Here is a 25592-nt window from a genome sequence, read left to right on the forward strand (position 1 = left end):
TTTCTGAATTTCTGAATTTCTGAATTTCTGAATTTCCGAATTTCCGAATTTCCGAATTTCTGAATTTCCGAATTTCTGAATTTCTGAATTTCTGAATTTCTGAATTTCTGAATTTCCGAATTTCTGAATTTCTGAATTTCTGAATTTCTGAATTTCTGAATTTCCGAATTTCTGAATTTCTGAATTCCCGTATTTCTAAGTTCCCGTATCCCTAAATCCCTGTATCCCTAAATCCCTGTATCCCTAAATCCCTGTATCCCTAAATCCCTGTATCCCTAAATCCCTGTATCCCTAAATCCCTGTATCCCTAAATCCCTGTATCCCTAAATCCCTGTATCCCTAAATCCCTGTATCCCTAAATCCCTGTATCCCTAAATTCCTGTATCCCTAAATCCCTGTATCCCTAAATCCCTGTATCCCTAAATCCCTGTATCCCTAAATCCCTGTATCCCTAAATCCCTGTATCCCTAAATCCCTGTATCCCTAAATCCCTGTATCCCTAAATCCCTGTATCCCTAAATCCCTGCATTCCTATCTTCCTATCTTCCGAAATCCCTATATTTCTTACTCCCCAATTTCTAAATCTCTAATTCGAAGTTTCAAACTTCCTTCACCTAAAAATTCGAAAATCACCACCAAAGAAATTAACTAGTAATAGAAATTTCTTGCTCTGCATCGCCTCATTGGGAACAAAAACCCACCATACTTTTCAGTGCACCCTTACATCACACTACAATATAATAAATATCCACAGAACACATAGCACCCCAATTAAAATACAACATTTAGCAATTAACCAAGTCTAAATTCATACACAAATCTTAATTAAATGCAATCAATTATCTACAATTACAGTTTATACCCTTATTTAATCATTACCCCCATATGAAACTAATCTTCCTTCAATCTCCACGTTACAGGTACGGTTTCCAATTGGATCGTACACCAGTGAAGAACTGCGAGCACCTCAAATTCGGATGTGACGCTTACTGGGAATGTGCCGCGAAACACGACACGGCACCAGAAAATCACCAAGCTGGTTCTTGCAAAATGGGTCCACCAGACGATCCTCTGGCTGTCGTGGATAATCAATTAAGAGTCAGAGGTGTGAGAGGTGTAAGAGTGGCGGATACTAGTATCATGCCAAGGGTGGTTTCCGGTAACACTAATGCACCTGCTATTATGATCGGCGAACGAGTCGCTGACTTCATAAAAAGGACCTGGATTGGCTGACAAAAATCCTTACGTTAAGAAGAGTATCCTTTGAAATCAAAAATCTTCACTGAAAAATATTTTTAATTGACCACCGCCGAACGTCGTATCAAAAAAATTGGTATTTTGAAAATTGTTGAATAATGAAAATTTGTGAATTTACGAAATGAGGTTAAGAATGTTTTTCCTCATTATTTGAAGAAATAATTGAAATTGATGACTAAATTATTTATTAGGCAAAATAAGTAATTTGCTTAATATGAAATGAAGTGAAAAGTATGTTCCTTTGTATTACGAGAAGAATTACAAATTGTAATGATAAAGTAGTTGTAAATGTTGAATGTTTTTTAATGAGTTAAACATTTTTAATTTCTTGAATTTAAATACTTCGATGTGGTGGATTTAATTAGAAATTTCTTTCAGTGTTTCAATGAAAAAGGCTAAGGTAGCGCTGTGCGCATTCGATCATCGTAGAAAATAAAAAATTAAAATAATTCCTATGGAATACGAATCGAATACAAATTCTTAAAGCTTTTCTGTAACATACAAAAATTGAATTTTGCACGGTGAATTTGAAAAATTTTTAATCGTTTTTCGTTGTAAAGGCAGCTACCTCGGTTTTAAGCCCATTTTATTTAGAAAAAAATATTGAGAGCTATTGTAAATAGTTCGATAGTATTAAATACAAATATTTTAATAGATACATGTAATTTGCTGAGAAAGATTATCAAAAATTGTCAATGAAGTGAAGAATACAATAATAATACGAAAAAATTTTTTTAAAAATGTCTTTTGACAAAATTTATAAAATGATGCATATTATTCTGACCATAATAAAAAAGTTTGATTACTATTAATAAATGTCTGAATGCAATGTAAGAAAAAAGAAATAAATGCAATTAGAATATTTTGCGATGAAATAATTTCATACACCTGATTAATTATAAAACAGTCCTTTATTTCATTCTTACACTGTCAATATAATATATACTGTAAATATGAAACTATAAATTTTAATGAGACTAGATTTGCTGTCACTTTTTATCATATGGAGATATCTTTTAATATTCCATAAAAAATAATGCATAACAAGATACTTAAATGAATTATAAATTAAAATACACAATATTTCATTTATAAATTACAACTAGTAAACTATGCAGCACTTTTTATACAAAAAGAAATAACGTAATCTAAGATCGAAGTAGAGTCAGTCTAGTTTTATCGATTTTTTCTTATTTTTATCTGGTTTTTTATCTAATATTATTTTTATCTAATTCCATCTAATTTTATCTCAATTTTATCTAACTCTATCTCATTTTATCTCAATTTCATCTAACTTTATCTAATTTTATCTTATTTGTATCTAACTTTAACTAATTTTATCTCAATTTCATCTAACTTTATCTCAATTTTATCTAACTCTATCTAATTTTATCTCAATTTCATCTAACTTTATCTAACTTTATCTCACTTTTATCTAATTTTATCCAAAATTTATCTAATTTTTATCTGATTTATATCTAAATTTTTACCCAATTTTATCTATTAATCAACTTTTGTATTTAGAAACCTTGAAAAGTTTTGGTAAATCAATTTAAATTAAATTCTGCAAGGAAAGTTAGTTCCAGGTAACAGAATTTAAAAAAATTTTAATCGAAAATAAAATCAACCATATCTGTTGCATTTATACATTCTCCTGATTTTTTGAATATCTCTCTTGCTGAAACCTTCTCGTTGACCCAGTTTAATACTGACGTTGTCTTGGAAATATTTATCAGCGTCACTGAAATAACCATTTGGAGTCTGCAACATTGAAAAGTACGATCGATAAAAAATTATTTTTAGTATCGTGATATCCTTGCACTTTTCACAGTCAAAGTAATAATAAAAATACTTCATTCTTTAACGTTGCAGCAATCATATCCGTTAAAGCGGTGAATATATCAATTCTTGTTATAAAAAAATCATCAGAGAAGTTGTGAAAATATTTTAGTCGAAATATATGTTTACTTTCGAAAGAATTAATTTTAATTTGCGTATATTGTAAACGTTTATTCAGAGAAATCTTATTTGATATGTAACGATTATCCAATTTTATAATATCTGATAATTAGGAACTGTATATAATCATTTTTCTCTAAATTAATTTGAAAAATTAAGATTTTAATAATAATCACTTCTTTAATATTTAACTATTTATGCATTACTTCAGCATTTAATACTGTTATCTGGAGATTTATTTATTATTTTCTTAACAGTTAAATACATTTCATTGTTCATACTTACTCTCGGTAATATAGTCGGTTTTCCATTTTTCGAAAATGCATACGATGAATAATGCATCACGCTATTGTAATCGTAACCAACACCGAAGTCGTCTGTGGTTTCTTTCGAAGCCTTTTGGAAATTGTTATCATGACCTAATAAAGAGATATTTTACATTTATTATTAATTGTAGAACACAAAGCATAAGAACAATGTTACAATTCACAATTTTACAATAATAATCTTACAGTAACTGTACTGATCTTACAGTTTTCAATTGTTTTTCAAGTACTGCTATAATCTAATAGAATCAATCATATCTTAAATATAAAATTACTGTCAGTTAATAATAATCAATGATTTGTACCAATATGAAAGAAAGTTTTCATTATTAACACAAGACATTAAATAATTGTATAATAGCTTGCAAATAATTTTAAATACACAAAAAGCAGCGCAATGAAAATAAAAATAATTTTGAAATACGCAAAAATATCGTGTATAAATAATTCTTAAATTTCAGCATTGCAAAAGTATCAAGTTTAATATAAACTTGAAGTTAAAAAAAAATAACGCTAACTTTTCTTGATGCAATGATACTGCTATGATTCTTACAAAGTATGATAATTCTTATTAATGCAAATAATTATCGTAAACAAATAATTTGTTTCTCAAAACCAGAAACATTTTATATCACTATCGTTATGAATAATTGTTCTCATAAACTCTCTAAGTTCTAATGAACTCTCTTTGAAAGAACACAAAAGAGTTGATAACCCTCAAAATGAGAAGAAACAATAAAGTGAAACAATGAGACCGAAATAATGAAGAGAAACAATAGAAATCTGAGCAGATGAAAATTACCATTAAAAGGATTCCATAAAAACGCTTCTACACAAAAAGTTGTACCAACTTTGTACCAAATTAGAAAACAAACATTGCTATTCTAAATATCTTAAAATCTGAATCTACTTATTATTTTTTAATATCACTTTTCCTCACAACTTAACTCTGTACCTTTTTTTAAAAACTTGTGTATTTCTAATTACTTGTCACTCAGGTCACATAAAAACAACTGTTAAATTCAGATTGGACTTCCTTCTGCTGCAGAGAAATAAATGGAAATTTCCTATTTTAATTCGAATGTCAAAAACGTCTAAAATAACTTTTTAATTTCAAAAACTTCTAAAACAAGACCTCCTTAATTTCTGTTCGAGAAAGAGCATATACAAAGAAGAAAGTAAAGTGGTTGGAAAGTTTGTAAACCCCAAAGAACAGACACGTTTAATAACAAATTCTGTAAAAGCAATATTTTATAATTTATCTTCGCTGGTAAGGGTTTGCAAATAAGGATTTTATTGGAGGGATGTTATTACTCTGAAAAGTATTTTATTACCTGCCAGCATCGCTTTCAATCAATTATAATTTTCGTTGAAATCTGAGCCACATTTATTTTTGACAAAGTAAACAATTCGTAGCTAATTTTGAAATAGCAGTAAGGGTTTTGTGCATTGATACTAAAACAAGGTACTTCATTGAGTATTTATTAGAAATTGAACTAGAACTTGTGAGCTGATAAGAAATCAGCTGTGATACTTACAATTAAAGGTCTGTAGATCCTCACTCATATTGAGGTTATGCAATTATTATTTTTATTAACCAGTTAATTGTGTTTGACAACTATATCCGTCATGGAGATGTGGCAGAATTTGGTGTCATGACGACTATATCCGTCATGCTGTAAAATTTTGTTACAATTTGATATTTAAATTATAATTTTGGCGAAAACTAAGTTATATTCGTAAATTGTAATATGTTTAAAATGTTTAGAGGTTAACACGAAATGAAATAAGCAAATAAAAAGTGTAAATGATTTGAGATGGATTCATAAATTCTTGAGAGTTAACTCGTAACCACTTGATTATCGCGATACACACTGGTGCGCGCTTTGCAAAAAGATCACCACAGTTAACTGGTTAATTTTATTAAAACTATTATTGAATATTATTTTGTTTATTATTAGTTTTTCACGGTATTTTCAGTATTACTAAAATTCACCGAAGCTAAATGCCTACTAAATAATATATTTAGCTAACAATAAGAATAAGTTGAACCTAGGGTGAACTTGTACTAGTTTCATAATAAACATCTTTTCAATACAATTAATTGACCAAACTTTCATCCTCGAAATGTTAGCAAATTTAACTTATTTTTACTATAGATTATTTACAGATAAAGATACCGTATTAAATTTTATCTATTCTTATAATTACCTTCAATTCTCTCAAGAATGAATTTGCTCCTTCAAAGTAGGCTCATATGGCTAACAATTAACCCCTTCCACTTACAGCTCAAATGTAACAAACCGACTCAAATTTTGGATACTCTTCAACTTGAAATTTAGATCCAACTATAAGTTGCATTATCAAGGATCCCTGAATATAAAATACTTACAACATTTTAATTTTCTTTGTTCATTTTAATGATATAGCCCTGAATAGTTAGACTTGACTGACACATCTGATAAATAAATGGCACGGGAAGGGATTAAAAGTGTAAAGAGATTAAGTTACCCTTGCTTTACAATATGGAGTTCAAATGAAATTAATGTTCCAAAGATAACATTTTGCAAGCTAAATGTCAAAACTCACCGTGTAGAATATTGTTCCATTGTATGGAGACGAACTGATCCCTCTCGAATCTGCTCTGCTCGTGCAAAAACCCTATAGCGTGCATCAGTTCGTGAATCACGGTACCCTTTCTCGTTACACAGGCAGGAACTTGAAGATTCACGTTTTGCCAACCACCAACTCTTCCCACACTGCTCCAGCAACCACTATTACCAGCGGTGAACCTGATGTAATCAGTCTCCACCCCATGGTACGGCTTAAATCTGATACACGTGTACTTATGGTAATCGTTCATTGCCTCGTAAATCAATCTTCGCTGATCAGCGTCTGTAAACAAGGTTCGTGACTTGTTGGACCATTTTCTGTGAAACTTTCTAGGAATTTTCTGTGAACAATGCTAGTTAATTGATAGTATTACCATTGGAACGATTGGGAACATTAGCGTGAGTTGGATTTTTGCCGGGGGTAGAGTAAGTCGTGTAGTTTTGTTAGTAGTGTTTGTATATTAGAAATGACGAAGTGATTTTAGGATATTTGGATATTTGGGAATTTGGGGATTTGGGGATTTGGAGATTTGGGGATTTGGGGATTTGGGGATTTGGGGATTTGGGGATTAGGGGATTTAGGGATTTGAGAATTTTGGGATTTGGGGATTTAGGGATTTGAGAATTTTGGGATTTAGGGATTAGAGGATTTGGGGATTTGGAAATTTGAAGGTTTGGGAATTTTAGGATTTAAGGATTTTGAGATTTGGAGATTTGGGGATTTGGGGATTTGGAGATTTGGAGATTTGGAGATTTGGAAATTTGGAAATTTGGTGATTTAGAAACAGGGATTTGGGAATTTTGAGATTTCAGGATTTGAGAATTTGGGGATTTGGGGATTTGGGGATTTGGGGATTTGGGGATTTGGGGATTTGGGGATTTGGGGATTTGGGGATTTGGGGATTTGGGGATTTGGGGATTTGGGGATTTGGGGATTTGGGGATTTGGGGATTTGGGGATTTGGGAATTTGGGAATTTGGGAATTTGGGAACTTGGGAATTTAGGAATTTGGGAATTTGGGAATTTAGGAATTTGGAAATTTGGAAATTTGGGAATTTGGGAATTTGTGATTTTAGAGACTTGGGATTTTAAGATACAATAATTTCGGATTTCGGAAATTTGAAGAGTGAGAATTTCGAAATTTGGAAATTTGTGGCACTGAATTTTTGAAGTTTGCATATTTGGAAATTCTGAAATTTAGATATTTGAGGTCCAGAAAATTGGAAAAAGGGAAATTTAAGAATTTGTGTTCTTAAAAATTTGGATAACTGGAAATTTATAAATTTAGATATTTGCGAATTTGGTAGTTTGAATTTTCAAAAATGGAAATATAAGAATTTGAAAATTTGTGGAACTGATAATTGCGGAATTTCACAGTTTAGAGATTTAGGAATATAATAAATTCTAAATTTAGAAATATCAAAATTTCAGACCTTGAAATTTAAAACTCTCGTAATTTTAAATCAGTAAATTAAAAATTTGAGAAGTGTAGAGATTTAAGAATTTAAAAACTTGAGTTCTTACAAAAATTTTGAAACTTGAATAAATGTAAAAATTTGAAGATTTATAAATTTGAGAATTTTAAGATTAGGTAATTTTGAAATTTGGAGGCATTGTAACCTAATAATACAGTAATTTCGAAATTCATAATTTTGAATCATGTTTTATAAAGTTTCTATATGACGAAAGACATCCATTACAATTCAGTTATAAATGTCTTTATCCAACTAGAAAATTTATAGAAAATATTTACCAAATATAATTATCGAAATAAATTACCATCTACTTCTTAGTAAAACATTTTATTTTTGTACAAATAAAAATTTGTACAAACAAATTACGCAAACAAAAAATTATATTTTGAAATAAATTAACGTAAATGTTAATTCCATTGCAATTAAATTCACTAAAATCATACGATATTAAATAAATTTGAATACAGCGTACAAAAATTGTTGGTACCGAGCGTGTTTAACGTACTGAAAGCAAACATTTGGAGGTTGAAATGAAAATATTTACGGTGTTATGATACTTTTTTAATTAAACCATTTCAAAACAACCTACATACGTCTGTAACCGTGGAATCTAATTAAAACGTAACAAATTGAAACTTCACTGCAACACTCGTTCATTCCGACATACGGGAAGAGAAATAATTGCTTCGCAGGCATGTAATTAACTCTCGTTTCCCGGAGCTTGTAAAACGTTTCCAACTGTAAGTGGTACATTGTTGACTATATTGCAAAGGTACAAACATGAACCCTATGATCTCCGGAAGGTATTCCTCTTCGTTTGAATCAGCTTTTCAAAATTAAATTAAATTTATCAAATTAAATGGGTTTGACGAGGGATGTTACGGATAGAACTGGCCAATTGAGGCATTTCAGAGCATGGGATGAGAATTTAAAGATAAACATAAGATTTAATGAATTTAGCGGGGTTTTCGGGGACGACTGGTCAAAAGCAGCAGGCATGGCGAGTTTCCATGCCTCGAAGCCCTACGTGCACGGGGAAACCTGTGGCCGTATTCGTCGAACACCATGAGTGTCTCGGCATGAAAAACACCATCGTAGCACCGGGGGTAACCAATCCGCCCGGGAGTGGTGGTGCTCACCAAAACACCGAGGGCCACTCCGCTCGGGAGAGGTGAGAACCCGGGCGAGGGCGAGCTTGCTTGCCCTGCGCTCCGGCTAGCTGTCTGCGGGATCGGTCGCACTCGAAGACGATAGATAATTAATTTTTCTAAGAAATGTACACGTGCGTGGTGCACGTGGCAAAAGTGGCACGTGGCAAAAGTGGCACGTGGCACATGCTCTGAAATTCCGAGAAAAATGCCAATTAATAAGTATTTGATCCACCGCGAAATGCCGGCGAACCCAGGTGCGTACTTCGGCAGAAAAGAAAGACACTCCTCGGCGACGTCTCCTGATACGTAATTTTCGAGAAACGAGTACAAAGGCGCGGACCGCTCCGTTTGACGGCGGGTACCGGCAAGTGCCGGCGCGACATCGGTATCGGCGCGCGGCGTGGCGGCGCGGCGGCTCGGCCGCAAAGGGCGGGCGGCATCGCAAGGATCGGTCGTAGAGGGATGACCGCGAAGCCAAGGTCGACGGAGGGCACGTGGCAGATTTCGAAGAAATCGGGTGGTTGCTAGGAGACGTCGTAGGGGAGTGAAACGTATAAAATAGGCGAGGGCACCGGGCCCGCTCTTCTCTTCGATTCATTCTCTTATATTTGTTGCTACGCGCTTCTTTCTTTATATTTGTTGTTACGAGGCTTCACTTATAACTTGTCACTACGGGACATACTTGTTGTCATTACGGACTTTACTTGTATTTGCAAAGACTTTCGTTGCGGGATCAAGTATTTCGGTTTTGATTGTAATATTGATGTCACTCGCAGACTAAATTATAATACGTGTGTTATATAATAATTGAAATAAACTGTGCGTATTCACCGTCGGAAAATTGAGTTGTTCTGATACAAGGGATATCACCCAATTGTTACACGACGATTTTTATGAAATTTTATCTATACAAATTTTTATCTGTACAGTATTTTATCTATACAATTTTAAAAAATATTTGATATATATTTTTTTACGTGCGAATATTCACTTTGAGGTTGTGAAAATAACACTTAAAGTTGGTGTTGAACAAACTATTTTCACAAATATTTCGGAAAGAATTAGACCTAGATAAAGATTTTGCAAATAATGTTATTTATTTGATTATATGATTATATTATTTGATTTATAATAAATAATGTTAATTTTTAACATATTTTTTAAATAAACAAATTTTTCAAAAATTCGCTTACGCCATTATTAGTGGACTTCCAATACGAAAAAATTTGTATTTTGAATTTATTGTCTAGGTCTAATAGTTCCTGGGACATTTGTGAAAATAGCTTTTTCAACCCCAACTTTAAGGGTTATTCTTACGACTTCAAAGTGGATATTCGCATGTAAAAAAAATATGTGTAAAATATTTTTTCGAATTCTATAACATGTGAAAGTTTTATTAACATCGGCGTGTATCAGTTGGGTGATGTTCCTTGTAAGTGTCACAAACTTTAGGCTACTATAGATCTAGATTCCTATATTCCCAAATTTCTATATTTTCAAATATTTGTACTCCCAAATTTGTACATTCCCAAATCAATATATTCCCAACTCGGTAGATTCCAAATTCCCTATATTCCTAAATCACAATACCTCCAAATCAGAGTAAACCCGAATCACTATATTTCCAAATTGGATTTCTGAATCCCTACATTTTCAAATCCCAATATCCTCAAATTCCAATATCTCCAAATTCCTATATCCCCAATTCCCACATTTCAAACTTCCTAAATCCCAAAATTTCTTTTGCCCTAAGATTGTATATTCCCAAAACCCTTTAACCCCAAATCCCGATATCTCCAAATCACAATACCCCAAATCTTTATATTCCTAAATCTCTAAATTCCAAATTTCTATATTTCCAAATCCCTATATCTCCAATGCCACAATTCAAACTTCCTGAATCCCCAAATTTCTTTTACCCCAAAACTCTGTATTCTCGAATCCCTTTAACTCCAAATCCCAATAACTCCAAAACTCTATATTCCTAAATCTCTAAATTTCCAAATTTCTATATTTCCAAATCCCTACATCCCCAATTCCACAATTCAAACTTCCTACATCCCCAAATATCTTTTACCCCAAAACTCTGTATCCTTGAATCCCTTTAACTCCAAATCCCAATATCTCCAAATCACAATAACCCCAAATCTTTATATTCCTAAATCTCTAAATTTCCAAGTTTCTATATTTCCAAATCCCTATATCACCAATTCCACAATTCAAACTTCCTACATCCCCAAATATCTTTTACCCCAAAACTCTGTATTCTCGAATCCCTTTAACTCCAAATCCCAATAACTCCAAAACTCTATATTCCTAAATCTCTAAATTTCCAATTTTCTATATTTCCAAATCCCTATATCTCCAATGCCACAATTCAAACTTCCTGAATCCCCAAATTTCTTTTACCCCAAAACTCTGTATTCTCGAATCCCTTTAACTCCAAATCCCAATATTTCCAAATCACAATAACTCCAAAACTCTATATTCCTAAATCTCTAAATTTCCAAATTTCTATATTTCCAAATCCCTACATCCCCAATCCCACAATTCAAACTTCCTACATCCCCAAATATCTTTTACCCCAAAACTCTGTATTCTCGAATCCCTTTAACTCCAAATCCCAATATCTCCAAATCACAATAACTCCAAAACTCTATATTCCTAAATCTCTAAATTTCCAAATTTCTATATTTCCAAATCCCTACATCCCCAATTCCACAATTCAAACTTCCTACATCCCCAAATCCCTTTACTCCAAAACTCCATATCTCCAAATCCCGATATCCCCTAATCCCAATACTCCCAAATCTCTATGTCCTCAAATTCTCACCCCATACTCAAATTTTCAAACCTCCAAAAATCCCTAAAAACGACCAAAAAATAAAGTATTAGCCCTTCTCTCCTTAGTTGTCACATTTTCAAAATTCACCTCCTAAAGAATCCAAATTTAACCTTAATCATACAAGTGCACGATATTACATAACAAGAAGCTAAATAGCAATTCATCTTGAAGAACAAACTCACCGAAATACGGACTAATAACATATGGCACGACGCCATTCGGCCATCTTGCGGAACTCGCTCTCAGACCGTTCCTTCCGGTTCCCATCGGAAACAAAATGTCACCCTCCGCATAGGAACCCAACTCTTCCGGGTTGCCAGTCACGTTCTCATTCCATTCTGCTACTCTTCTTCCAGTTTCGCCGTCAGGTAGACCGTACAAAAAATCTTCAAGGTGTTCGAGATGACCACTCAAGTTATTAATGTCATGGATCTCGCTATTTATGGCACCTGGCCGCCGAAATGGACGCGTGGACGTCAAAGTTATGAAAGCAAATATCAATAATACGAAGAACATCTTAACCATGATCCCAAGAACAATTCCAAACGTTTCGAAACGGTTTAATGGACGGATGTGAAATTGTGATGGAACGAATGATATTCGTTGTGATAAGAAACTGGCTAAAAATGATCGACGTTCTTGTCCTTATAACCTGCGAAAAATGGGCGTGACGGATGTGATCTTGAATTGATGCTTCCGTGCGGAAGCAATCAGGGACACTCATTGATAAGAGTCTTCCGATTTCAGGTGACAAAAAGACGTTATCGGCAACTATTGAGTCTCGAAGGTGTGGTTGGCGAAGTGACATCCTTGGAACGTGTGTGTTCTTAGAATCTTGAAGGTCAATATTGTTTGATTTTTTTATCTTCGATAGAAAAATAGTAGGTGGAAGTACTAAATGGTACTAAATAGTGGAAGTAGTTTGAATTTGTGTACAGGGTGACTCAAAAATTATGGTACGAGGAATATATCGGTAATGTTCTTTAAAAAATAAGTCAAAGAATATTTTTTCATATTGGGTTTTATTTTTAAAAAAAGTAAATTTAAACATTTTTTAATACATTTGTAAGGAACTTTGATTACGATAAGAAGAATAGTAATTTCATTCATTGTTTCGTTAATTTTGTAATTAATGAATATTATTAATTAATAGCGGTATTAATTATGTATTTATTATTAAAATTCATATTTAACAAAGAATATTTAATATTTTTATTTAACATTTTATGTTAACGATTCAAAATATATATTTTAACATATATAAAGTAAAAATATTTTTTATTTCTTTTATTTTACTTAATGCGTTACTATACTGTTTATTTCAATTTGCAATCTAAATATAATCGAATATTCTCCACTTTCGAGTCATAACAATAATAATACCACATTTTCAAAATAATGAAACAACTACATTTTGTTAAAATTTCTCCCAAAACTAAGCTTCGCAAATTTTTCAAAGAACACTCCGTTAAAACAAACATCAAAATGATTAAAAACTGTACAATGATTGATTTGAAAGATTGTAAGCGAGACTTTAAGTGGTACAAAATGAAAGAGAAAAAGCAAAGTTACTTGAGTGCTAATGACACTTTGATGAAGCTGTGACAATGTTTCTCATGGCTCATAATGATGCGGCCAAATCGACCCTGAGGTTTTTGCGCATAAAATTCTGTGATGTGTTTATTGCTTATTACATTCGCATGGTCACACTTTCTCGTGTCACGCTAAAAGAAAACACTTATCATCGAAAAAATAATATATTTAATAAATGAGCTGTTACTAGAGAAGCTGTGTACGTGACTCTTTTCATGTATCTTCGCGAGGATTGCTTTTTTTAAATTCATGAGTGGACTATTGTACATTCTAGTATGTACCAAGAACTTATGCAAAAAAGCGTAAGATGAATGTACACGGTGGAATCTTTCTCGTACGTAAGAAATAATCAGTGATTAACCTTTCTTAATATACTTTTAAATACTTATTCTGTAAAATTTGCACGAGTGATATAAAACGTGTATTTGTACATCATAATAATAATGTCAATTGTAAGCCATTGTGAATCATAAAAACAAATAGGAATTATACAATAAATTCTTCTGTAAAAAAACAAATTAATGACGTAAAGAGATTGTTCACCTTTGTTCTCTAAGATTGATTGATTGATTGATTTTATATGAGCCTCGACTGCTATGATCATTGACCCAATTATTCTCTAAGAGGATAACAATTTGTGTAATAAATTTTTTTTATTATCAAATAAGTCAAATGTGAAATTTATTACAATGGTATTATTCGTGATATGAAATAGGATCTGTTAACATAGCACATTCAGAAATGGATATTTATAAAATTTGCACGAGAGATACAAAACGTGTATTTGTACATGATATAAATGTTAATTGTAAGCCATTGTGAATCATAAAAACAAATAGGAATTATACAATAAATTCTTCTGTAAAAAAAAACAAATTAATGACGTAAAGAGATTGTTCACCTTTGTTCTCTAAGATTGATTGATTGATTGATTGATTTTATATGAGCTTCGACTGATATGACCATTGGCCCAATTGTTATATAAGAGGATAACAATTTGTGTAATAAACTTTTTTTATTATCAAATAAGTCAAATGTGAAATTTATTACAATGGTATTATTCGTGATATGAAATAGGATCTGTTAACATAGTAAATTCAGAAATGGATATTTGTGAAATTTGATATGATTGCGATTCGGCCAATACTAATTTTGTAACCGCAACCTTAATTTTCTTTGAAATGATTATTATGAAATATTAATGTTTAATGGAACATTGAATCCGCCGTAATAATTTAATTAATTATTCACTTTGTATTCAACGCAATTATTGCAATTTAAAATGTATTATAAAATCGTGATAAATCAATATTAATTTTCAGAAAGACGTCTGCTATATAAGAACGTAAAATCATGCCACCCTAACCTATTTATAGTAAGCTGAACTATGCTCAGCAAAAAGTATTGCAAAAATGAAGCCAATAATTTTATTCCCTGAATACTCTTGATAAATTGCATAATTCTCCAAACAGACGTAACAAAAGAAATAGCGACAATATTGAATCGCTCGAAGTTTAAATTGTTAATAACATTCATATATACTTAACATTATTTCCGAATATCAAAAACTACTTTGTAGGCTAAAAGTACGTGTATTATTTACATTTAATATATCTCAGATATTTTCTTTCGTTGAATCTATTTGTCTGACCCAGTTTTACTTTAGTCACCCTGAAATATTTCGCCAGAAGGCCATCAGTACGATTACAGAACTTTTATATGTATGACATGTGAATATAAAATGAAATTTCATATTTATATCTCTCGCATTCCGTTTTCCTTTCTTCTATTTTCGGATAAATCGAATTATTACGTGGGCTGGTTGATTTTCACGATCGCAGTATGCTACAAATTTAAATAATTGTTTGACAAGTGAAGGAGAATGATTCTGAATTTTATTAACGTTGTAACTTGAAATTTTAAATACGAGATTGTTAATAAATATTGTATTAATAATTAATACATATTTTATCCCTTTTTAAAATATTATACATTTGTAATTTATATAATTTTTCCTTAAATAATTTTTTTAACAGAAAATATCTATACCACACTAGTAAGAGTTCAGAAATATATTATTCAATAAAATTAAAAAACTCATGCAATGAGTGGTTAAAAAACTCCTGAACAGAAATAACAGAAGCCGTAAAATAGCGTTTTTATAAATGATAGAAAGTCCCAAACAGAAATAATGAAAATTGCTTAAAACATAGACTAATGAATACACCTATCATCAAAAAATGTAGTGTATAGTTATAGAAGAAAAAACAATAATTCTATCGAACGCATTTATTACAATATTTTATAGCATTGAATACATCTAATATTTAACAATAAAATTATTCACATTCACCAACATGCACACACAAACAGTTTCTCTAAATTTATATTTCTCTCTTTATCCATATTGATTTGCCATGACCGCTTCTAAATTCGTATCGTTTTAATAAAATCGTCATACTTTAAAGATAGAATAAAGTTTAAAGGTGAGGTAAAGCTTAATTATAAAAGACTAGATTCTCAAGTTTCTTCTTCTTTGTCGTCGATGCCAAAATCTCTATCAAGCCATCGTCTGCGGTTCCATAAATCAATAACTTCGTCTCCGTTTGCCGCATTTGTACATCTTCCGAATTTTCTGGATGTCTCTTTTACTGAAGCCTTCTCGTTGTCCCAGTTGTCCTTTATTGCCACCCTGGAATATTTCGCCAATAACACTTAGAAGGCCGCCGCCAGTTTCCTACGGACAACCACAGGACATGCAACGGGACTGAAGTACGCCATTTTGTAAAAATATTCTGTACTTCAGTGGATGTACTAGCATTAATAAATAACGTGAATTGTAATGAATTGTAATGATATGATGTGAACAAAAATAGGTTCATATTTGGAAGAAGAAGGAAAGTATACATATAAAAATAAATAGTCATTGAAAATGAGTATATTGGCTATTGTATGATGTACAATAAGTATTGTTTTTAGTTCTTGTTGAACATTTATGTCAGTAGGATTATTTAAGGAAATTTGATGTGGGAGGATAATTTAGGAATTAAGATGTTTGGGAATTTGTGCTCTTGGATAATTCAAAGGTTTGAAAGTTTGGGAACATCTTGTTATAAACTTGAGAATGTAAATTTAATGATTTGGTGATTTGTAAATTTAACAAGGTAAAAATTAGGAACTGTAGAAGTTTGAGAATTGGAGAAATTTAATAATAAGGAACTTGGGACTTGGGGAATTTGAATATTTGGATTTTGGAATCGGAAATTTTAATATTTAGAAATTTGGGAATTTGAGTATGTAGAAATTAGGGAAATTGAAGATTCTAGAAATATAAATTCGCAAATGTAGAAAATTGGAAATGTGGAAAGTAAAAATTTTGAAATATAAAAATTTGGAAGTGTAGAAGCTTGGAAATATAATCATTTAAAAATTGAGGAACATAGAGATTTAGAAACTTGAAAACTTAGAAACACAAAAATATATAAATGTAGGAATTTATAAACTTACAAATCTACAAATCTACAAATCTACAAATCTACAAATCTACAAACTTGCAAATCTACAAATTTACAAATCTATAAACTTAAAAACAGAGAAAAAAACGAATTTAGAAGTAGAAAAGTTTTAAAATTCTCAAATTTTCAAAGCCATCCAACGTTGTACTAGAATATACATCCTCCATCACCACCACTAGCAAGGGTTTAATATTTTATTGCCAGAAAGAGCTCCCCAAGTGACCTACTTAGAACTTAATGAGCTTTTGGTTGTTGATAGATCATGCCATTACAAATCTCTCTGCACAAGGAGCATATTTGGAAACGTTAGAGTCAAAGTTCACCAAAAAGACCAGAGATATAGTAGACTTAACCTTTGTGAATTTATTAATTTAAGATTTATTAATGTTGCAATTAACAATGTATTTAATCATAAATCTGGAGATTCTTCTATGCAAAAATATGAGAGAAAATCAAATATAGGAAACTTTTCTGAAATGCAAAAATAAAAATTCCATTTAATTACTTTATACTTTTCATATAGAAGTTTACAGAAAAGTAGATTACTTTTTTACTTAAAAGGAATATTAGAAAAAATAATAACTGATAATTGAAGAATGAAAAGTAAACGAATGCAGTTTTGTGTAATTCATTTTTATCTCTGAACTCTGTATTAAAAATTAAAACCTTTCTATTTATACTACATTTATAGTTCATTTATAATTTCCAAGCTATTCAACTAAGTATTTTCACCCTTTAATGTCGACATTATAAACAAAATATATCTCAAAATATATCACCATTTTTCAAGAACTACACCTTTTATCAAATTCCTTTTTTAATCAAAATTTGTCCCTCCCTTTGAAATGATACCCACATATAACACAACCTAACTATTTAACACTAGTGAAATTAGTATTAAACTTGAAGAAAATTAACGAATTCCTTCAACAGAGCTAATAATTCATTAAAAACACGATTTCGAATATAAATTTCCATAAAAACGACAAAAACAACATGTAACATGATATTATGACTAGTCGCGACATGTTAAACGAATCTTCAAGTTTACGAGATCTGTTTAAATTGTAAAATTATTTATGAGATCGCCAGGCCATGGACCTTGATGATTTCGACTTAATATATTACATGTCTACTCACTTTTGTCACTATGGTGGGTTGACCGTTCTTGGAAAACGCGTTTGCGGAATAATGCATCACGCTGCCATAATCGTAACCAACACCAAACGCGTCGGTAGTCTGCTTCGACGCCTTCGCAAAATTTCCAGTGTGTCCTAAACAGAAAAGTAAACCGTTATTGTCGAATACGTTTATTTACAAGGTTGATTACATGTTTGTAAAATTGGAATTGTCTTTTTTCTTGTGAAAAGGGTAATCGTAACAGTATATTTAATTGCAAGGATCAGTCATTCAGGGATCAGTAATGGCGGATCTCAAACGTAGAATGCTATACATAAGGTGTTTCAGTTGTTTACCAACATATTTTATATGCAAAAATAAAGATGTTGTATTAATATACAAATTTAAACGCTTTATTAAAAAATTATAACAAAAGGACAATATGAATTGCTTTGAACTATTTTGTTTTTCTATGCCACATACTGTTTATTCAAAGTTTTACTAGCATGTTCAATAAATAAAAATGGTAGAGAAATGTTATATAAAAATAGGCTGTTAAATGTTTTACTGAACGATTGAGGAATATACGAAGTATACAAATATTTGTCAACTTTCATACATATGTTGACTACTATACATTTTATAAATCAAATTGTTATCAACAGATAAATACATTTAATTGGTGCTTTACCATACCTTGTTACAGCTATCTATTTTCAGTGCAATAATCAAACCTAATAAACTTTGAAAAGTATTTAGTATTATTATTTGTTAGGATTAGCTCCAGGAAAATAAACTGCAGTGCTGAGGTGAACGGAAAATACTTTAATAATATAAAAATGTCTTTACAAAATGCGCGGTGCTTCGTTGACGAAGGTAAAACTGTAACTGTAGGACAAAGCATCGTGATGCGTGTTCGGACGCGCATAGCGCAGTTCATTTGTTTTGTCCGTTACTTCCAACACTCCCCCTCAAAACAAGGATGTACGCTTATCGCTGATGTATACAATGTTTCGCTAATTAATTACTACAACGCATTTATTTACAATGTCGATCGTTATACATAAAAGACGTCACGGGATTCGAATTTAACATGCCGAATTTTTCTAAAACTCTTTTCGTGTACGCGCTTTGCCGCATTTTTATTTCCGTACCGTTGTGCTCAAATTCGATACCCAAACAATGTCCGATCTTCCCTAAATCCGTCATTTCGAATTTTTGCATGAGTTGTTTCTTAATGCGTTCTAACCATTTAAAATCTTTCGCGGCTATTACTATATCGTCTACATATACGGCAAGAACGAGAAATTGCTCCCCCTTTCGCAATATATACACGCATGGATCAGCATGGAGGGGGACGAAATCCATGTTTCGCAATTCTTCGTCGAGGCGTTTATTCCATTGCCTACCCGCTTGTTTCAAACCGTATAAAGCCTTTTTTATTTTACATACTTTATCGCCGCTCGATAATTCGTTTAGCATTTTTCGCGCCTTATCACTATATTCTACGGGTCCGTCCGATATGATGTCGCGCAACGCGTCAGGGAGAATGTCCGGAATCGTCATGAAAATATCTTTATCGACTTCTCCATTCAAGTACGCAGTTGACACGTCCAATTGATGGACTTGCATATCGTATTCGACGGCTAGAGCTATTATCAATCGTATCGAGCTCAATCTCGTAACGGGCGCGTGCGTTTCTTCGTAATCTAAACCCGGGCGCTGAGCAAAACCGCGTGCGACTAAACGCGCCTTCCTCCGCGTCACCTGTCCGTCGGTGTTTATTTTGTCGCGGAGAACCATGCGACACCCAATGACTTCGCGATCACGAGGGCGTTCAACGATCTCCCATACGTCGTTCTTTAACATCGCCGCTATTTCTTCCCGAATCGCGACACGCCACTCCGTTTTATCCGGGCCGGAAAGCGCGGTTTGCAGCGGTATCTCGGCCATACCAGCTGATTCCGTCGGATGCGAAGATACGGCGTCTTCGAATAATTCGTTCTCTCCTTCAGATTGAGAATCACTTTGAATATCGTTTTGAGTTTCGACCGTACCGCGTACTTTTCTCGGCCTACCACGGCTCCCGGTCCGGATAATTCGTGGCCTACCTACCCGGTACCTGACTTCGTTCACGCGTGTCGGAATAGAATCGGACTGTTGCGAAGGATTTATGGGCACTTCAACGATACTATTCTCGCGATCGATTGTTTGACTATCGTTTCTCAACTGATCCCTGCTTTCCATGACTTTCGAGGTTGTTTTATCATTTTGAATATCTATCTCTACATTATTTTCGGAATACGAATTCTCGTTTCTCGCTCGCTCTTCGCAATTTATTTTCAGTGGCCCTTTTAACGTCTCGTCTGCCGATTTTACATCTCGAGATATATCGACGCGGTTCTCGTCGGGAAGCCATATTCTAAAACCCTTTGTTTCATCCGAATAACCGAGGAATATTCCCTCTTGCGCGCGCGGTTCGAATTTCGACTTTTGACGGTCTCGAACTCGGGTTATGACCTTCGAACCAAAAACCTTGAAATACGACGCGTCCGGTACTTTACGTGTCCATCGATAATAAGCGTTGTCGCCGTCGAGAGCGCGAGACGGTAATCTATTACGCGTATAATTCGCGTTCGCTATCGCCTCAGCCCAAAATCGCTTCGACAGTCCCGCCTGGAGAAGTAAACATCGCGCCGTTTCAACTAATGTTCGATTTTTACGCTCGGCTACACCGTTTTGTTGAGGCGTGTGCGTTACGGTCAATCGTCTTTTAATGCCGCACGAATTTAGGTATTCGTTAAACTCATTACTGAGAAACTCGCGACCATTATCAGACTGCAAATACTTTATTCGCGCGCCTGTTTGATTTTCAGCGAAATTTTTAAACTTTTTAAAAACAGATAACGCTTCGCTCTTTTGTTTCAAGAAAAAGACTTCGCACCATCGCGTATAATCATCAATGAATAATATAAAATATCTCGCGCCGCCGATCGATTCGACGCTCATCGGTCCGCATATATCGGTATGAACTATCTCGAGAACACCTACGGCACGGTTCGAACTTTTTGGGAACGGTAATCTTGTCATTTTTGATCGCAAACAGATTTCGCAAGTAGGTAGTTTTTCGTCTTTTCCGAAGGAAACGCCGCGTATACTTTTATCGCGATTTATTTTTCGCAAACTTTCCTCGTTAACGTGACCGAGTCGCCGATGCCACAATTCCATATCATTTACCGTTTTTAAATTTGCATCGCTCACAAAAAACGCGGATTGTGCATAATATAAATTATCGCGTCGGTCAGCGGTGAAAATTGTTTCCCCGTCGGGCGCAAACACGGTGGCGTTATGCTTTCTAAACAGAACACTGCATCCCTTATCGGTAATTTTCGCGACCGACATAAGGTTCATGCGAAGGTCGGGAACGAACAGCGCGTCGCGGAGTTCTATAGTTTTTCGCGAATTCGAGTCTTTTATGGATAATCGCACTGTACCTTGACCTTCCACCTGTGTTGATGCGCTGCTAGCGAGGTTTAACGTATCGCACGTTGACGTTTTCATCTCGACGAAAGAAGACGCGTCGCCGCTCATGTGGGATGAACAGCCGCTGTCGAGACACCATTTCCCTTCTGTACCCTTTTCGCGAATGCGTTGGTCAGCCTGGAAAGCGACTTCCTTCGCTCCTGGTGCACTGCTACTGGAAAAATCTTCTTTAGCCATTCCTGCAGTTGACTGCCGTTGCCCGTGGAACAGTCCGCGGCATTCCGAAACTCGATGTCCTATCTTTTTACAGCGGAAACAACGTAGTTTTTCCTTCGCGTTTTTATTCGGCTCTTCTGTTGCGGTATCATGGCGCTTCCATTGCGCTGTGTTTGACCTGTCCGGCTTGGTCGATTTTCTTACCCACATCGCGCTATCACTCGACTCTTTTGCTTTATCGGTTCGCGCAGCGCTCTCTTCTAAAATTTTTATTTTAAGCGCTTCGGGCGTCGGATATTCATCTCGGGATTCGATGGCCACCCGAAAATTTTCAAACGAACCGGGTAAACTGTACAGCAGAAGAACGGCGAGCATATCCGGGTTGATTTTAACCTCCATGTCTTCTAATTTGTCGACCGCGTCAAAGAAAGAGTTCATATGCGATCTCACGTCGTCGCCTTCTGCCATTTTTCGCAAAGCAAGCTGCTTCAATAGCGTCGCTTTTCGCGCCGGACCTTTCGACTGGTAAATACCTTCTAATTTCTTCCAGATCTCGTTCGATGTCTTGCAATTTTTAATTTGTTTAATTTCGGACGGGCTAATTGCTAATATCAAATCGGATCTTGCCTTTGCGTCCGCTTCGTCCCATTGTGTTGCCGCTTCGCCCTGAGTTACGTCGGGTCGTATTTTATTGCCATTAACGTACTTCCAGTTGTCGTTTTTTATCAGTAGAGCTTCCACTTGAATTTTCCACGTGTCGTAATTGTCTTTTCCGAGTGGTTCGATGCGCACTGAAGTTGAGGAACTCATCTTGACAAAAACTTTAACTTTTCACAACTTTTCACACTCACTGCACTATCGCGAATTAAATTCGTCGTACTAAAAAATGTTCGTTTAATTTTCCACACGCGACCAGAATGTGTCTGGGCCCATAACCTGTTAGGATTAGCTCCAGGAAAATAAACTGCAGTGCTGAGGTGAACGGAAAATACTTTAATAATATAAAAATGTCTTTACAAAATGCGCGGTGCTTCGTTGACGAAGGTAAAACTGTAACTGTAGGACAAAGCATCGTGATGCGTGTTCGGACGCGCATAGCGCAGTTCATTTGTTTTGTCCGTTACTTCCAACATTATTAAATGACATTAAGACTTGCTATTATACTAAAATACTGAATTTTAAAACTTGAGTTGGGGTGAAATGCATTATGTATTTGAATGATTTTGTGAAAAATGCAAAATGCACATAAATTTTGTTACTGAATCACAAATATTCTTCCTAATGTAGATTTCTGATTTTTTAATATGTTATTTTCCATTAAAAAATTTGAAAAAATAACCCCAATTCTCAGTGAATAATTTAATTTGCAAAGAAACTTTCTTCTAACGTGTCTATTATAAAAATAAACACCAGAAAACAGCCATAATATAAAAATAATTCTGTTCTAAATGTTATCCTTTTAATAGAGCGGTTTAACGTAAATTATCTGCCAAAATAGAACAAAAAATCGGAACATGATATCAAACGTTGCTCCAATTTCGAGAATAAATGGGAGCTAAAAAGATTGCCTCTGCAAAAAAAATCAGATATCGTTGGCTGAGCAAATTACTAGAGTGCCAACACTAAAAATAGAAGTAAAAGAGATTTACCACTCCGCCATATTTTTACAGTAGGAGTTACGATAGTGATCTCAGTCCACTGAAGGTAATTTAAACATTTATTTACTTGCTTTTAATTATTTTTCGACTTTAAACGTTTGATTTATTTTGATATCTCTTGCGTTCTGTTATGTAGGTTACCAATGAAACATGTTTATCTTGTTAACTTTTAACGTAATTAAAAATGTTATAGTAACGAAATGAAGTATTTCAGACATGGCAAATATTAAAGGAGAGAGTTAATTAAATTTGGTGGAGATATAATTTAACACGTTTCGTACGTTTGTGTTAATTAATTTACTGTGTTGATATTAATAACTTTAGTATTAATAATGTTATTTGTACTCTTAATTAATATTTGTGTAATGAATTCGTGAAGAGAAGACTGATATCATAAATTATTATACATGTACCCTTATAAATTTATTTAAGAATAACGCTGCGAAAATATTATTTTTAATAGTGTTAAATAAAACAGAAATAAATATTTCAAGTTTGTTTTCAAATTTCAATATTTCTAAATTTCCAAATTCCTAAATTTTTAATTTCTAAGTTTTTCACATTTATAGATTCCCATATTTTCAATTTTTCAAATTTCTAAATTTTCACATTTTCTAATTCCTACATTTCTAATTTTTCAAATCTCCAAACTTCTATATTTCTAAGTTTTTTCAATTTATAGATTTCCACATTTTCAAATTCCAATATTTACAAACTTTCACATTTGCTAGTTTCCAAATTTTTAATTCTGCAAATCTCTAAATTTCTACATTTTTCACCAAATTTTCAAATTCCAATATTTATAAATTGTCACATTTTCTAATTTCCAAATTTCTAATCTTGCAAATCCCAAAATTTCTAAATTCCTAAATTTATAAACTCCTAAATATTTAATTACCCAGATATATCTCATTTTCTGTTTCCTAAATTTTCTAATCTTGCAAATCCCCTTTCTAAATTTTCTAAATTACAAGATCAAATATCCAAATTTCCTTAATCTTAAAATTGTCAATTAATATTGTTTGATTACTCACCATTCAAAATATTTTGCCACTGTATCGTCACGTATTCGTCTCGTTCGAACCTGCTCTGTTCGTGCAAGAACCCTACAGCGTGCATCAGTTCATGGATCACAGTGCCTTTTTTCACTAAACAACCTGGAACCTGAAGATTTACGTCTTGTTGTCCACCGATTCTTCCCACGCTGCTCCAGCAACCGCTGTTCCCAGCAGTGATCCTGATATAATCGCTTTCTTCTCCTGTGTAAGGCTTGAACTTGATGCACGTATACTTGTGATAATCCTCCATGGCATCGAAAATTAAATTTCGCTGTTGTGTGTCTGAAATTCAATTTATTTTTCACTTACTTAGATTTAGGGTGATATGTGGACCTTTTTCACTGAAAGCAAATGCTTATATAGAAAATAAACTTCAATATTAAATAAATTTGGAGAATGTAGAATATAGTTTGTCTAAAATAGGACTGTGAATTAAATTTTAATATTTGGAAGTTAGTGGTATTTGATTTTGAAATTTGAATACTCGAATATTCTAATATCAGTGAAATTCGATTTTGACGTTCGAGTATTTAAATACCAGTGAAATTTCATTTTGTTATTTGAATATTTGAATGTCAATGACATTCGATTTTGACGTTCGAATATTTAAAGTGTCGATGGAATTCGATTATGAAATTCGAATATTTTCAATATTTAGAATAATTCAAATATTCGAATATTTCGGTAAATTCGAACGTATTCAGTTCTAGTTTAAAATTGGCTGAAGAAGATTTTTGGAAGAGACTATAAGAAACAAAGCACAAATATTGCAAATAAAGGATGTATGTGAAATAGATAAATAACTTTAGTGATTAAATATTTTTTCCATTGTAATTATTCTTAATTATTAACAAGAAAAATCTAAGTTACGCGCGAAAGTCTAAGTTTACCATAGAAAATGGCGATGCAGAAGAAGGAGGTTCTGCAACGCGTTCATTTTTAGTTAGTCAATTTTTAAATTCATGAAGATTCAAGCTTACAATTTTGCCAATTTAAGAATTTCAGAAATTAGAAATAGATTTGAGAATTTAGACAGTGGATTATAAATATGAAAATTTAAGATTTGAAAACTTTCTGAATTTTTAAATGTTGAAAATTTCAAGATACAGCAATTCTGGAATTTGAAAGTTTGAAAATTACAAGATGCAGAAATTTTAGAATTTTAAAGTTTGAAAATTCAGAAGTTCAGAAACTCGAATATGTTCAAGTTGATATCTCAAAATCAAAGACAAACGATGAGGGACAACTCCTACATTAATTCATATCCAAATGAAACCTACATTGCATCAGAGCATACATCGTCTGTTCATCTTCAATCAAACGTC

At 33.1% G+C, this 25592-nt stretch overlaps 2 protein-coding genes across 2 annotated transcripts in view; one reads left to right on the top strand and one right to left on the bottom strand.

Moving 5' to 3' along the window:
* The window catches only part of LOC100876174 (glucose dehydrogenase [FAD, quinone]), a 54181-nt gene extending 52062 nt beyond the window's left edge, over window positions 1-2119 (top strand). Inside the window, exon 8 of the mRNA XM_003705733.3 lies at window positions 921-2119. Within this exon, the coding sequence (XP_003705781.1) occupies window positions 921-1233 (313 nt within the window). The 3' untranslated portion in view covers window positions 1234-2119. The remainder of the gene's footprint in view (window positions 1-920) is intronic.
* A 247-nt stretch (window positions 2120-2366) lies between these two features.
* Window positions 2367-12313, bottom strand: LOC100877139 (zinc metalloproteinase nas-13-like). Its single transcript, XM_003705742.3, has 4 exons — window positions 11808-12313; window positions 6132-6437; window positions 3502-3635; window positions 2367-3018 (listed from the first exon to the last, which is right to left on the bottom strand). The coding sequence occupies exons 1-4, from the start codon at window positions 12148-12150 to the stop codon at window positions 2881-2883; spliced, it is 921 nt and encodes a 306-aa protein (XP_003705790.1). The 5' UTR covers window positions 12151-12313; the 3' UTR covers window positions 2367-2880.
* Window positions 12314-25592: the final 13279 nt, after the last annotated feature.

This window comes from Megachile rotundata, chromosome 2, assembly GCF_050947335.1.
Source record: "Megachile rotundata isolate GNS110a chromosome 2, iyMegRotu1, whole genome shotgun sequence".
NCBI lineage: Eukaryota > Metazoa > Arthropoda > Insecta > Hymenoptera > Megachilidae > Megachile > Megachile rotundata.